General features: G+C 40.8%; 1 protein-coding gene across 1 annotated transcript in view; it reads right to left on the reverse strand.

The window, feature by feature from the left end:
- Positions 1 to 15803, reverse strand: part of ATP13A4 (ATPase 13A4) — a 168342-nt gene that overhangs the window by 37954 nt on the left and 114585 nt on the right. Inside the window, exons 19-25 of the mRNA XM_027766130.1 lie at positions 11031 to 11194; positions 10083 to 10205; positions 7755 to 7834; positions 6224 to 6266; positions 5752 to 5867; positions 3942 to 4038; positions 1953 to 2025 (exon numbers count right to left, since the gene is read on the reverse strand). Of these exons, the coding sequence (XP_027621931.1) occupies positions 1953 to 2025; positions 3942 to 4038; positions 5752 to 5867; positions 6224 to 6266; positions 7755 to 7834; positions 10083 to 10205; positions 11031 to 11194 (696 nt within the window). The remainder of the gene's footprint in view (positions 1 to 1952; positions 2026 to 3941; positions 4039 to 5751; positions 5868 to 6223; positions 6267 to 7754; positions 7835 to 10082; positions 10206 to 11030; positions 11195 to 15803) is intronic.

Genomic DNA, 15803 nt, shown 5'->3' on the forward strand with positions numbered 1-15803 from the left:
CAGCAACATAGCCATTACGCTAACTGCTGGTTCCCAACTTTTTGAAGACTTCTTATAACATCCAGCCATCACATCCCTTGGTTTATACCCAATGGAGCTGAAAACTGTGTCCTCTCAGGACATTTTTAACAGCTTTATTCATTATTGCTCAAACTTGAAGCAACAAAGATTGCCCTTTAGTAGTTGAACTACTAAATAAACTGATAAATCCAGACAATGGAATATTATTCATCACTAAAAAGAAATGAGCTATCATGCTATGAAAAAACATGGAAGAAACTTAAACATGTTACTAAGCGAAACAAAGCTAATCTGAAGAGGCTACATACCATATGATCCCAACTACATGATATTCTGGAAAAAGCAAACCTATGAAGACAATGAAATGATCAATGGTTGCCATGAGTTCTGGGGAGGGAAGCAGCTCAATAGAGCACATAGGATTTTTAGAACCGTGAAAATAATCCACACGATACTACAATAGTGTATGTATGTCATGATGCATGTGTTCGAATATATAAAAGGTACACCAAGAATAAGCCCTGGGCCCAGCAGTTAGCATAATGGCTATGTCGCTGGACTCCCACGTAGTCAACCGCGGTTCGAGTCCCGGGCCCAGTGGCTTAAACTCACGCCAGGTGCGTGTGCGTGCGTGCCCAAGATCCCGAGAGGAGAGTAGAGGAGAAGGGATTGTGGCGTGGCCATCCCCCCCGGAGGGTGATTTTTCGCTTTCTGTCTCTCTGTCTGTCTGACGAGTGCACGCGCCCTATAGCAAAAACCTCTCCGAAAAAATAAAAAAGAATAAGCCCTAAGGTGAACTATGGACAGAGATGTGTCGATTATCAATTGTAACATAACGAATTGGAACAAATGTACTAGGTGGAGATGGTGATAATGAGGGCGACCATGCATGTGTGGGGGCAGCGGGCATACAAGAAATCACTGTACTTTCCTCTCAAATTTGCTGTAAACCTAAAATAGCTCTTTAAAATAAAGTCATAATAACAAAATATTTCCTCTGCAGGGAAACTGGGGAGAGAATTTATATTCTGTATTTGTTAGAAGGCAGGGGGTAGGAGTGATATAATGGCAAGATTACCTTTAAACTTCCTTCTAAATCTTGAAAGGCTAAGATTGGGAGGTGGAAAACATAAAGGCCATTTAGCTCCTCTAAATTAAGCATATTTCAGCTATCACTATACCTAAAAGCACACTAAAGTCAATATTCCCAATTTTCAAGGTGTGCTTGTTTTTAGTTCAAATATTTAGTTACCATTTATGGAAGCTCTGCATTATGTGGAACGCAGCAAAATAACCAGTCAGCTCTTCCTTTGCTAATACTTTCTTTCAGTACTCAAAATTGGGGATTCTCTTCTCTCTCTCTGTCTCCTCTCTCTTTTTCTCTTTCTCTTTCTCTTTCTCTCTCTCTCTCTCTCTCTCTCTTTCTTTCTCTTTCTCTTTCTCTCACTGTAGACCCCTTTGGGAATAAATCACACATCACTGCTGCCATTGTCCTTCACAGCTTATGGTAGACGATTCTCTCAGGGCTACAGGGCTAAGGAAGCTAGGTGAGTGAGGCACATTTGGGGAAATGTTTCTTCTCTTCTCTTTTCTTTTTTTTTTTTTTAAGTTTTTGCCATAAGGTACCTGTGCTCACCAGAGAGAGAGAGAGAAAAACAGAGAGAGAGGAAGAGAGCAGAGACAGAGACAAAGTGAGTGGGAAATCAAGAAATAACCTGCCGGGGGGCAGGGGTGGTGGTGGTAATCATGCTGCAATCCTTTCTCTTCTGTTCTCCTCCTGGGATTTGGGGCACACACAAAAATGCTCCTGGAGTGAATTTCAAGTCACCAGGTCTGGGTCTCAAACCAGAGTCTGCCATGTGGGAGTCTGACACCTTAACCACTATGCCACCTACCAGCCCTGGGGAAAAAAAAAAATTTAAATGTCTTACTTGTTACACCAATAAGAGTTGTAATGGCCAGATCCTGGAACAGAAACTGGTAGTTTGAAAGGCTATTTGTCTCCTGAAAATAAAAAGGAAAGTGGACCCAAAAAGTTATAACCTTCACAAAGTTTGACATCAATTACATTCATTTATCATTTGCATTCATTTCCCCACCATAATGTAGGATTTTTCAAGCACTTGACCAAGAAAACGGTGTGGTCAGGAATCTGTTTGGTGGTGGTGGAGGAGGTGCAAGTATGCAAAGCCCAGCCCATGAAACCCTCTAGCCAAGAAAGCCACCATCTTGTGCTCTCTAGGCTGGGCCCTTTGTTGGTGTGGTCAGGAATCTGCTTGGTGGTGGTGGAGGAGGTGCAAGTATTCAAAGCCCAGCCCATGAAACTCTCTATCCAAGAAAGCCGCCATCTTGTGCTCTCTAGGCTGGGCCCTTTGTGCATCAGAATTACCCTTTGCTGATGGGAACTTCTCCTCTACTAGATTAATCTCCATACTTTTCTACTTGTTAGTGGAAAACTTGAGACTTGGTCTGGCACAGTAAAAGAATACATCTTCAATAGTAATGAATGACAAGTGTTTGGTCACCTTACCTAAGTTTTAATGATGAAAAATGAGGATTACCAAGCCTACTGTTTGCATTTTTGAGTATTATTAAGTGAGATATTAGACAATCCTGATAAAGTACCTTAATAATCTTGAAGAAAAAGTGTTTAAGTCTTACTTATTTCAATTACTCAGGAATTTCCTTACTCTCCATCCTTTCATGAAAACATGCCCCATGTTTTCATCCACTTTTGAGCATGAATTATTGAGATTCCAAATAAGACCAAACTTCTATGAATAGTCCTTAGTGTAGTGAGCATGAAAAGATACAGATAATCTGAAAGCAATAGAACTAAAACCCTCAATGCAAGAGAGAAGGGGCAAGATATAAACAGAAATCTAGGTATCTTCAGCACAAATAGAATTCCTTATCTTAGTGTTAGTTAGCAGAATAAGCTCACATACTGAGTTCACAAACAAGATGTATATCTTTCCTCATTTTATATCTTGTTAAGTAGCCCAAATCAGCTCAAGAACTATTTACTTTTTTGTGTTATGGCATGCCAATTTTCCAATCTTTAATTTAGAGCATCTGTGATATGCTGGCTTGCACTAACTGTTGAAAGTAAATAGCTAAACTTTCAGGAATATTGCAAACTGGTTATAAAAAACAACCCATGCAAAAACTTAAATATATGTGGTTAAATGTAATATAAAAATAAATAACTAAATAAATGAAAATTAAGGAAAAAGATTATTAAATAAGTTATACTAAACACAAAGTTAATAAATACTCGAACTCACACTTTCCAATTATTTTCCTACATTTCACTGCTCTAAGCTTTTAAAGTAATCTGCAATTCTTTTTATAAGATATATGGTGCAAGTACAATATAATGAGATGCCAAATACATCTCTTCTCCTCTCTATAACCAGTGACAAGAGGTAGATAACTTGAAGTTGGTTACGAAGGGAGTATTTACACCATTGAAATTGGCAGGCATTAATAATAAGGGATTTTTTTCCAAGGAGAGTCAGTTATTAAACATTTGCCAGCATACTAATTCAGAGAATAATCTCTCGAATGACTGGTATGCGAGGCTAGAGCCACACTGGAACTGGGAGGAGAGAGACTTGGTCTAAATAGGCGAAAGCAACAGTGAGAAAGAAAGTGGCATATTCCATTCTGAGCCTCGGCTACCACTAATTGAAAGCAGTTCTCTATGTCAGCATCAGAGAATTAACACCAACAATTTCTTACTGGGTACAACTGACTATTCCAGATTTACTTTAAAAATACCAGAAGAATATGTTCAGGGGGCTGTGGATGCTCAGATATCTATCCTATTTGGGCTCCTTTTTAAGAGGATTGCACATTGAAGTGCACTGCTACTTGTTTAATTCGCACTAACCAAGGGGCTAGGGCCCAAGTCATACCCAGTAGAGCAGCAGAACACCAACATACTGAATCATGCTGTACAGAGCCATGTACTTAAACATGCAAAATGAGGTAACAAGAGCTGCACGTCCTTCCCTGTGTAAGAAAAGAAATGAAAAAGGAATGAAATGAAAGTAATGAGAGAAATGAGGTCCGTGGTTCTGTGCTGTTCAGCTGAGCTAAGGAGGAAGACAGAAAGTCTGATTATAATTGTTTGCCTGACAGGCGGGACTGTCTTGAGTCACTAAGGGCTGGCAGTTAGCACCTAAATGACTAGATTTTCAGGAAAGACCACGTCTAGGACAAGGTCCCCAGGCTCTGGGAGCTGGTCCCAGATCTTACACCAACTCACTAATGGGATTTGGGAGGTCATTTCCCTTGTTTCAGTTTCTTCATCTGTAAACTGAGGGATTTAAGTAAGATTACAGATTTGAAGCTGGTTTCACGCAGGTGCTTCAGCAGTTAGGCAAACACTGGATTCAAATTTCATTTTGGCAATCTCAATGTTTTCTACAATGGGACTAAAATAGTAAATGCATTCAGATTAGTCATATGTAAAACTTAAGTAGATTGAAAATTATGTGCATGTTCATTTGTGCTATGATTGACGGGCACTTCCAGTAAATAGTAAACATTTCAAGCGTAAAATAGATGACTTATAAAATGATGCTTTTATCTATTTCACTTGAAGAAAAAAAAAAAAAAAACAGAATCTAACAGTACTCATAATCATAAAATCTCCAGGAGTTCTAAAACCTGATCCTTAAGTCAAGGTTTCACTGCTGCCGCTCACTCTAGCCAGAAGAGTTTCTGTGCATTTCTCCTCTCCCTGCAGGGGTTTTCATACCACCTGTCTGAAGCAGCCAATGCCTCTTCTCCAGCCCTCTTACCGCCTTTCACATTACCCTATTTACTTTCTTGAAAGCACCTATTAAAACCAGTCAGTATTGTCTTGTCTTTATTGCCCTTAGTTCCTAGCATTAAGTGCCAACGAAATAAGTATCTGGCGAGCACCCTAAATTAAACAATTAGGAGGAGCTAGCAAAGTCATTATTTTAATGTGGTTGAAAGAGTGCCATATTTGTACACAAAACGCACTTAAACAAAATCATTTCTATTATGATCTCCAACTCTCTATGGCTGTGTGAGCTTGGACACATCTATTAAGTTTTCTGAGCCTCAGTTACTTTATTTGTGAAAAAATAATAACTCTTCCTACATCTCCAGGATTTTTTGAAAGATAACAAACTTTAAACTATAAACATTTGCCAGTTATAATAGCAATGTAAACTATCTCTATTATTCAAATAAACGCAGTGTAAGTCCAAAAGCTGGGGGCGGTGAGCGGAAGAAGGAAGCATGCAGGGAAATTCTAGCGGGAGCAGTGAAGATCAATGAACATTTCGGAAACTGTGGATGGGGAGGGTGCCACCTGGAAGCATAAAGGGACAAGGGGGGGAGGGCAGCTGGGTTTCCCCAGTCCCCTAGTGTAAAGCATCTAAGAAGGTACGATTTAAAATGAGGGTGATTGATTGATATTTTTGAAGCTATCAGCTCCAGATTCCCATTTTCCAAATTAGTATCATCAGTGACATTCTTCAGAAATGTCACTGTTCTCTCAACAGTATGTTTAACCCCTGGTTAAGTCCATTTGGCAAAGAATGTTTGACCATACTCTTTGACAAAGCACCCCTCCTTGCCTACGGACACCAAGTGTCCCTACCCATTCCCAGGCAGGACGCATGCAGGATCTACGCCGACAAGCCAAGGAGACGCAGAGGCAGACGTGTGGCGCAGGCGCCTACTTACTTGATAAGGTGAGGTACGCACTCAATGTTCGGAGTTTTGGACGTGAACGGTGAGGCCACGGATGCCTCCTGCTCTGATAAGGAGATGCCCACGTGAGCCATTTTCAGACGCACGTGCTTCCTTCCTGAGCTCACATAAGAAAAGGCCAGTTGAGCTGCTCACGGGGTGACTTACGGGGGCAAAAACTAGCTGGAAAATGAGCAGACGTTATTCTGCCAGCCACGTAAGACAGATGACTTTGGGATACCGAGTCAAATAAGTGGGAACTCTCAAACCAAATTCTGCCCTATTTAACCTGTACTGACTACTGAGTCATCGTGTGGCTTTGGTCAAAGCCCTCCTAAGCCCTCAGCATCAATTTATCCAACAAGAGGAATACACGCAGTGTAGATCCCAGGAGGTACCATCTCTATAGGGCTCCAGACAAGGGTAACGGGAGGGCAAGACTGGGGCCCACACACCAGCAGCTTACCCCACAGTCGTTGGCTCCATCTCCGCACATACCTACAAAGTAGCTGAAAAGAACCATGTCAAATGCAGAGGTCATCAAAGTGATCTTACTAGCTAATTTCTCTAGTCAAAAAGCAAGATGCTGATCACCACGGAGAGCTCAAGTTTAGTATCTACTTTAAGGGAGTTTCCCTAAGAGTCTGGTGTGTCTAGAAGTAAAGTGTGACTCAGCAATCTATTCCCCAAATTGAGAAACCCAGCACCTCGCCCCTGACTGAGAATTGCCTGCAGACACCGCTCTGTATTGCTGATGGATTAGCTTTCTGGGCAGCAAAACAGAGGTGTTCACAATTATGCAACCAGACAGGGTGGTGTGGTGAAAAGGGCACAGAATTTGAAACCAGAAGATCTAGATTTGACCTGGTCATCTTACCCCTCAGTATCATTTTTCTCTCTTACAAAAAGTGCCATGAGTACTGAGAGAGGTGCTGCAAGTAGCAGTGCCTTGTCAAGTCTAAAACAAACAAGCATTCGTTTCTGGTCCTATTAATACTACCGCTTGAGGAAATCCACCCCGTCAACAGTCACTCAACTCAAAAAAGCACTGCTAGGCCCACGAGTTGAAGAAAGAAAACACATCTGTGCTTTATGTGGGCTGTCTGAGACTGGGTGAATACGTCTCTCTTGAATCATTAACAATTATAAGTCATACTTCTGCCCTATGGTAAAGTGTGAGCACTCCGACAGGATTCACAGAATATGCTACACTTTCCATCCACATTACTACATGAAAGTAACTAGTTTGCTTGGTGAGTTTCCATCCACGTTCAAAAGATAAGGCTTACTGCATCAAGAAGCTTCCCTAATAACCAAAACGAGTGAGCAAGAGGATGAAGGACGGTCCGTAGGAGTCCTGTCATTGTGGCCAAGTGCCAAAAGTACAGAGCTTCTTAGGACTTGATGTAGTTTCTTTAATAAGAAATAAAGGATTCCAAATGGTGGGCACTTTATGTGGACTGCCCATTTTGTCTAGGAATGGAGACCTTTTTGGTTAGAAGAAAAGTATTTTTCTGATTTAAGATGGAAACTGTGCTTTGGCACAGAGATCTTTTAGCATTTTTAGGATTATGTGACTCTCTCGTCATCTAGTCAGTCCTGCATCAGCACTGTGATGAGAGTTTTAAAAAATTAAGTCTAAATTGTCATTGTTCCTTTTGGAGCTGGGTTCAAATCACCTATCCAGTTTTACTTCTCACCATACCATTCCACGTCCTTCAGGTTCTAGACCAAGTGGTTCTCAATGTAGATGCAAAATTGACTTACGTGAGGAGCTTCGAAAACATCTGATTTATAAGCCCCATATGAGCGATCGAATGAAAATCTGAATTGTGGCATCCTAGTATTGTTTTCAAAGCTCCCTGGGTGACTTTCATGCTCAGTCAGGGTAAGAAGCACGGCCCTAGTCAAACTAGGTGACTCCCTATACCTCTTACATCCCCCTGGCTATTACGCCTTCATGCAGTTCACACCACCTAAACTAGCAAAAAACCTACTCCAGTTTCTGAAATTCTTCCACCAGACTGGATTTCTGTCCAGGAGACATTCTTGCAAAGACAGTCCCATTGATCAGTATCTGTAAGGAACCCAAAATAAAAAAGTTTTACCATGTCATCTGGTCATACACGACAAGATTGATGACACTCGGAATGCTGACGGGATAATGATACTCTCTATGGTTTGAATGTCCTCTCTAAAATTCATGTATTGAAATTTGATTGTGATAAGACTAAGAGAAAGAAAACTTAATTGACTATGATGCTGAAACATGAAGACTTTGGGAGGAGCTTAGGAATAAAGTCACTAGGTAGAGTCCTCCATAATAAGTCCCGGTGGGTTTATAAGTTGAGGGAACAAGGGAGACTCGTGGATGAAGCATTCTGCTCTGCTCTTGCCCTCCTGCTGTGAACCCTTGAAACTAGATGTGGCTCCTGGACCTTGGACCTCTAAACCATGCACTGAATAAAACTTTACATTTATAAAATTACCTGCACATAGGCATTAGCAACAGATGGAATGAGAAAAAAAATATTGGTATCCAAAGAGCCCTTCTTTAGACTTTAAAACTGATACCGAGACTTTGATCACCAAACAACTGACCAGCGGGACCAGCAGTTGGCGTAATGGCTATGTTGCTGGACTCCCATGTCATCAACTGCTGTTTAAGTCCTGGACCCAGTGGCTTAAACTCACACCGGGTGCATGTGAGTGTGTGTCCAAGATCCCGAGAGGAGAACAGAGAAGGGACTGTGGCATGGCCATCCCCCTTCGGGGTGGGGGTGGGGGATGATTTCTCACTTTCTGTCTCTGTTTCTCTGGTGAGCACACACACCCTATAGCAAAAACCTCTAAAAAAAAACGCTCATGCCCCATAGCAAAAACCACTAAAAAAAAAAAAAAAAAAAAAAAAAAACCCTGACCAGAGTGGAAACCAAAAAATCAGTAAAGATGACTACTTATTAAGCATATATTATGAAAATGATAACATACAGGAATTAGCTCAGCTGCCATGAAGAATGTAGTCCAGAAAAGTCCTGAGCTTATTAGAACCTTCAATCAGTAAAGTCTGAGAAATTGCAATTTGTCAACAGCTCAGAATTCCAGAAGAAGGATAAGAAACAGTTGCTTCTCAGAAAAACTGTTCAGAACTAGTAAGGAAAAAAAAAAAAAAAAAAAAAAAGCCCAGTAGTGAAATAGGCCAGTCTGCGGTCTTTGACTGAATCGTGCCATCTGGAATTGACCAATTATAATATCCAGCTGATATTCCAAATCGCACTTGAGCTATGAAACACTGATGGTTTAAGGGTATAAAAATCTCCTTCAGCTCTATCCATCTAAGTTTTCTTCTACAGAGTTTAAATTCTGTGTCATGTCTGTGTTTTCTCTACTCTTCTCAGAAGTAAAGACTTGGAAGTAAAGACTCTCAGCTTAGTGTTCACTCAGTCTCAGAGTCTTTATTTTTCTTAAATAGTATCTAAGATGATGAACAATTGACTCTAAATAACTTTTCTTTGAGTTATACTGGACACATCTGTCTCTAGTTTGTTTGATTACTTTATATACACACATAAGAGGACTTCAAAATTAATGGGAAAATAAAATTAAAGTAAGAGTTTATTCTACTGCAAAAAAAAAAATTGAAAGCCATGCATAGTTTTTCATATGTATTTTCCATGAACTTATTGAAGATCCTGCATGTGTTACTACTGTGTGTGTGTGTGTGTGTGTGTGTGTGTGTGTGTCTGTAACTTGCCTGCCCCCATTATTCATTTCTCATCAGAAAAGCTCTAAGCATGGGCCAAGCCATGATCCAACTACAGGAGTGGATCCCACAGAAATGACTGCGAGTACGAGTCCCAGACGTAGTGACTTGAGAAATACGTCAGGCACGTGTGCTTGCCCAAGACCTGAAAGGATGGAGAGATGGAAGAAAGGGGACCATTTCCCATGGGGGATACTTTCTCACTTTCCCTCTTTCTGTGTCTCTCGTCTCTCTCTGGTGAGTGCACACACCCTATGGCAAAAATTGAAAAAAGAAGTGAAAAGCTTTAAGTTTGGCCCTCTTCAGTGCAGAGTTCCTCTGCTGAAACCTTAGAGTTCCTGCCTTTCATGTGGTGAGAAACTGGTTCATCCAGTTTATTTGTTTCAAATCTAGTAAGAAATGAGACACTAGTAACCTCAACAAAATGTCTGCCTCTCATAGGACACAAAGAAGTAACTAGGTCTATTTACCCATTTAGATATCTGAAATGACTTAGAAACAGGCTCTGTGAGTGACATTATTAGCGTCTTCACAGGAAGACGGTTACTGCCCGAGAGCCTACCTTTGGCAGTAGACTGCTGAAATGTTGACTTATGACTTGGAAGGATTGTCCACTTAGGGCAAAATGATAACTTCCTTCTCTGCCATTATCCGGGACGTCTTCCCGGATGTTAATGTAATTGTCCTACAAAGCAAGACAGTTATTGTAGACTTGTCCACTGACGAGAATGGTTAGGACCACAAGCATATCTAAGAGAAGGTAACAAAGAGCCAGACTCTCTCTTTAAAAGTCACATTGCCGCCTTGATTCCTCAGAGAAGCGCTTTTTCTTTGCCAGATCAATCTTCGCCACTAGTGAATAGGAGAATAACACTTACTCATGTCCTGTTCTCATCCTGATTTGATCTTGGTAAGTCCCAGAGAAGAGCACATTTCACACATTTCACACATTTCAAGTGTAATCGCTGAAAGCACTGCAGCTTAACAAATCTCTCCCTGAAGTAAGAACTTACTATTTTTTTTTTTACAGAATTAATATTGTTCCACAAGGACACAATAGAGATAGAATACTGACAAGAGCAGAGATAAATGAATGAAACTTTTTTCCCCACCCTGAAGACATAGTCTGATTTTCCGTTGCACACAGCAGTGCGTCTCTCACAGATTAAATCCCCTTTGAACGCAGCGGGGTGACTGACAAGCAAGGGGAAAATGGGAAAATAGATTCACAGCTCTGCTTACTACAGCCTTTCTCCTACAGAGCCAACTATTTTTCAAGTTTAAAAGAACAGATTAGTTCCAGTACCTAGGAAAGCACTGTACCTTAAAGCTCTGTAGGAACAATACAGAGCACAGAGATAGCTGGGTTCATTGAACTGCACATGCGTTAGACATTTGGACAAGCATGTGGACTCCAGGTCACCTGGACACCTCTGCCAGTCAAAGCTGCTCAGTCACCAACACCATGAGTTAAGTTAGGTAACACGACAGAAGGCCTGTCTGCAGGTACCTGATTCCCGTATGCAATGTGTTTCTTCTCTTCTATTAATTTCCAAGATACAGATGCCGATGAGGATCCAGTAGTTTCATTTGCTTCTATGAGAATGAGTTTCTGGCCTTCAGAAACCATCCCCGACTTCCTGGCCACCGTTATTGCAGTCTGAATATTGTCACCTAGAAGAAAGGAAGGGTATCCTAAGATGAGGCTGAAGAGATGGAACCAACCCATGCAGAGCTAGGAAAACTAGAGTAAGGAGTTCAGTTCTTACTTTAGATGTGAAGAGAAATCATCTGTAAGGTCATTTTCAGCCATGACCTTCTGTAATTCCATGACCCCTATTTGGGTTCTTGCTGTTTTTTATTGGGTTACTTTATGACCTACTAGTATATTTTTGCCAGAGGGTAGAAAAGAAAGAAAAAAGTTAAATCTATTCTATCATTCTTTATCATTCTTTGCAAATGTTTAAGACACCCCTACTATTAATAGTTTAATATGGCATCCGGTGATTCCACTTCCAATCGAGATGGAGTAAGCTCACTGACTGTAATTGAAAACTCTGAACAAAAAGGAAAAGGCTTTTGAAATGGATTTTGAAATGTAAATGAAAGCAGGCAAACTACAGAAGGGAGTCACCTTTGGAGAAGCAAACTATCAGGGAGTTTCTTTGTGTTTTGCTTTTTCCTCCTCCATGTTTGACTTGAGCGAGGATCCCCATCCTAGAGCTATTCTGGCAGCTTCAACAGAGACCCAGTTTTTGTGACCAGAGGAAGGAAGAATACTGGAGAGCATGAGGGAGATCTTAGAAAAAAGGGAACTGGACAGGTGGACCTATTCAGGGTATGAACTATATAAGCCCCAGCTTCAACCACCACCTGCAGCAGGCAAGACCGGACTTCTGGCTGAATGCTTGCTTACACAAAACAACTCAACATTTTCCAAAGATTTTACATTGTGATCTAAAGTCTTACAACATAACATTCAAAATGTTCAGATGGTCAGGATGCTCAACAAAAAATCTGGAAAATCTGGACAGTTATGTAAAAAAAAACAAAAACAAAAACAAAAAACTTGCCAATTTTTACATGACCCAGATGTAGGAATTAGCAGCGAATAGTTTGAAAGCTGCTACCATAAGCCTCTTTTATGTGGCACAGGTTAATACTCTTGAAAAAAATGGAAAGATACCAGTTCATAACAAAGAGATATGAACTATATTTTAAAAAGAGAAAAACATGGGCGAGACAGTGGCATAATAGTAATGTGCAGTGCTCTGTAAGCAAATCCACATGGGGAGATTGCCAGTTCACATCCAGAGGCCTCCCTGCTGTGCCCATGATCCACTGGCAGAGGCCAGGGTAGAAGGCAGCATCAAGAGCCCATTGGGATGATTAATCCCTCTTTATCTCTCTCACTTATGGAATAAATAAGTAAATAAAGCGAGCATATACTTTAAAAATTTTAAATATGCTACCTGAAATTTTTTTAAAAAAATAGCCAGATGTACTCAAGAGCAGAATGGAGAAGGCAGGAGAAAGTCAGTGAACTTGAAGATAGATTAATAGAAATGATGCCATCTGGAGAAAAGGTAGACAATTTTTTAAAAAGTGAACAGAGACTTAAGACCATCAAAAGGACTCACATTCATGGCACTAGAGTCTAAGAGAGAGAAGACAAAGAGGTTAGAACAGAAACAAATAATTGACAGATCAGTAGCAGAAATCTTCCCAAATGTGATAAAAAGATTTAAATTTACAGATTCAAGAAATTCAATGGACCCCAGACAGGATAAATTCAGTAAGAAACACACTCAGACACACAATAAACTAACTGCTAAAAAAAGAAAGAAAGAAAAGAAGAAAGAAAGAAAGAAAGAAAGAAAGAAAGAAAGAAAGAAAGAAAGAAAGAAAGAAAGAAAGAGAGAGAGAGAGAGAAGAAGAAAGAGAGAGAGAGAGAGAGGGAGGGAGAAAGGGAGGGAGGGAGGAAGAAAGAAAGAAGAGTAGTTAGAGATAAACAATACATAACATAACAGAGAGCAATGGTTCAAATTATCACAGACTTCTCATCAAAAAAAGCATAGAGGCAGGGAACCAGCAGTTAGCAGAATGGCTATGTCGCTGGACTCCCACGTAGTTGACTGCGGTTTGCGTCCTGGACCCCATGGCTTAAAACTCACGCAGGGCGCGTGTGCGTGCGTGCCCAAGATCCCGAGAGGAGAATGGAGGAGAGGGGATTGCGGTGTGACCATCCCCCCTGGGGGGTGATTTCTCGCTTTCTGTCTCTCTGTCTCTCTCTGTCTGTCTGGTGAGCGCACACGCCCTATAGTGAAAAACCTCTCAAAAAAAAAAAAAAAAGCATAGAGGCAAAAGACAATGGAACAACATCATTAAAGTGCTGGTAGGGGGAGAGTCATTGTCGACCCTGACTTTTATAGTGAGTGAAAATATGCTCCAGGAACAGAAGAGAAATAAAAATATTCTCAGATAAAGGAAAACTAAGATATTTGGTGCCAGCAGACATGCTCAAAATGAAATGTTAAAAGAGTTCTTGGGGGAACCAGCAGGTGGCATGATGGTTGAGGCACTAGACACTCCCACATGGCCAACTACGGTTTGAGTCCCAAACCTGGAGGCTTGCTTTCTCACTTTCTCTCTCCTCTCTCTCTCTCTCGTCAAAATAAAAAAAATGAAAAAGAATGAATAAATAATTATTAAAAAAAAAAAAGACGTTTTTGGGATCAGCAGGTGGCATGGTGGTTAAGCCATTGGACTCCCAGATAGCCAACTGCAGTTCAAGTCCTGGTCCTGGCAGCTTGAAAATCATGCTGGATACGTGTGTGCATGCCTAAAATCGCAGGAGGAGAAGGGAGGATAAAGGATTGCAGTGTTGCCATCTTCCCAGAGGATAATTTCTGTATCTCTCTCTGTCTTTCTCTGGAGAGCACAAATGCCCTATGGCAAAATCTTTAAAAAATAATAATTATGGAACCAGTAGATGGCATAACGGCTACATTGCTGGACTCCCACATAGTCGACTGCAGTTCCAGTCCCAGACCTTGTAGCTTAAAACTCATGCCAGGTAAGTGTGTGCGCATGCCCAAGATCCTGAGAGGAGAATAGAGGAGAAGAGATTGTAGCATGGCCATCCCCCCCAAGGGGTGATTTCTCTCTTTCTGTCTCCTTGTCTCTCTGTTTTTCTGGCAAGCACACAAACGCTATAATGAAAATGTCTAATAATAATAATAATAATGATTAAATAAATAAAATAAGTTCTTCAGAGTGACAGGAAATGATATCAAAAGTTAATTTAACTTGTAACTTAAGGAAATAAAACACAGCTACAGAAATGATAAAGATCTGGGTAAATACAAGCCTAATTTTCTTTATGTATGTTCCTGACTTTTGAAAGTAAAGACTGGGGCCGGCACGTGGCATGGTGGTTAAAATCACTGGACGCCCATATAGCCAACCATGGTTCAAGTCCCAGACCTGGGGGCTTGCTTTCTCACTTTCCCTCTCTCTCCCTCTGTCTCCCTCTGATTGAACTGGAAAATAATAATAATATATAAAGTTAAATAAATATCATTCTTTAAAAAAAAAAAGAAAGTAAAGACTACCATTATCTGTGGGAGTTTTAAATGTATGTCATACTTATAACAATGGTAACATACAGCAGAGAAGGCAAGGTATATTTCTTCATTTCTCAAAAAGGTAGGTATATATATTGTGATTCTTAGAGCAGCAACCATTAGAAAATAAATATTATGCTATCTGGCTGGCTCTTCTTAATATGGCTTCTTCCAGGTTTCTACCAAAGTACTTAATGAAGATCCTCAAAAGGGCTGCACTGGTAGGCAGGAGCCACTCCGTGTGAAGTTGGAAAAGCATAGGGAGTCCTGAGAGCTAAGAGGCTTCCTCTACCTGCCTCAGCAGGGTGCCAGCAGTTGGTCTGCTTCGTAACACTGGCCCATTTTGCTGTTCATCATTGTGAGAGAGCTACTATTTAAGAAATACAACCAACGCTAAGCTTCAACATCTCATAAAGAAATATAATAGCATCACAGAACCCAGAGACTGGAGAAGAAAAGATCAGTGGAACAACCAGGACACATCACCAGTGGAGTATACACACACACACACACACACAGTTTTCTAGCATCATTCCCACCCAAAAACACAATTTAGGAACTCAATAATTCAATGGTGATTTGAAGGAGATAATGACATTCTTGAAACCTACATCATGGTTAGAAAATATTGATTTTTAAAAAAATATCTTTAGGGCCAGCAGGTGGCATGATGTTTGGAGTGGCTGGATCCCACATGGCCAACGGCATGGTTGCTATCCCAGACCAAGTGACGTGGAAGATATGGTGGGCATGTGTACCCATGTGCCCAAAGTCCTGAGAGAAGAGTAGAGGAGAAGGGTCATCCCTGGGGGGATGTTTTCTCACTACCTCCTTCTCTCTCCAGTGAGTACATACATCCTATAGCAAATTTAAAAATACACCTTAAATCACAAAGAAAAGCTATAAAAATATCATGATCATGAAAAAAAGATAAGATACTAAGAGGATTGACCCAGGAGACATGCCATGTGAATGATAGAAATTCTAGAATTAAAAAAAAAAAATCCAAACAACAGGGAACCAGCAGTTAGCGTAATGGCTATGTCACTGGACTCCCACATAGTCAACCGCGGTTCGGGTCCCGGACCCGGTGACTTAAAACTCACGCCGGGCACGTGTGCATGTGTGCCCAAGATCCCGAGAGGAGAATGGAGGAG

This window comes from Tupaia chinensis, unplaced genomic scaffold (genome assembly GCF_000334495.1).
Source record: "Tupaia chinensis unplaced genomic scaffold, TupChi_1.0 Scaffold141231_1, whole genome shotgun sequence".
NCBI lineage: Eukaryota > Metazoa > Chordata > Mammalia > Scandentia > Tupaiidae > Tupaia > Tupaia belangeri.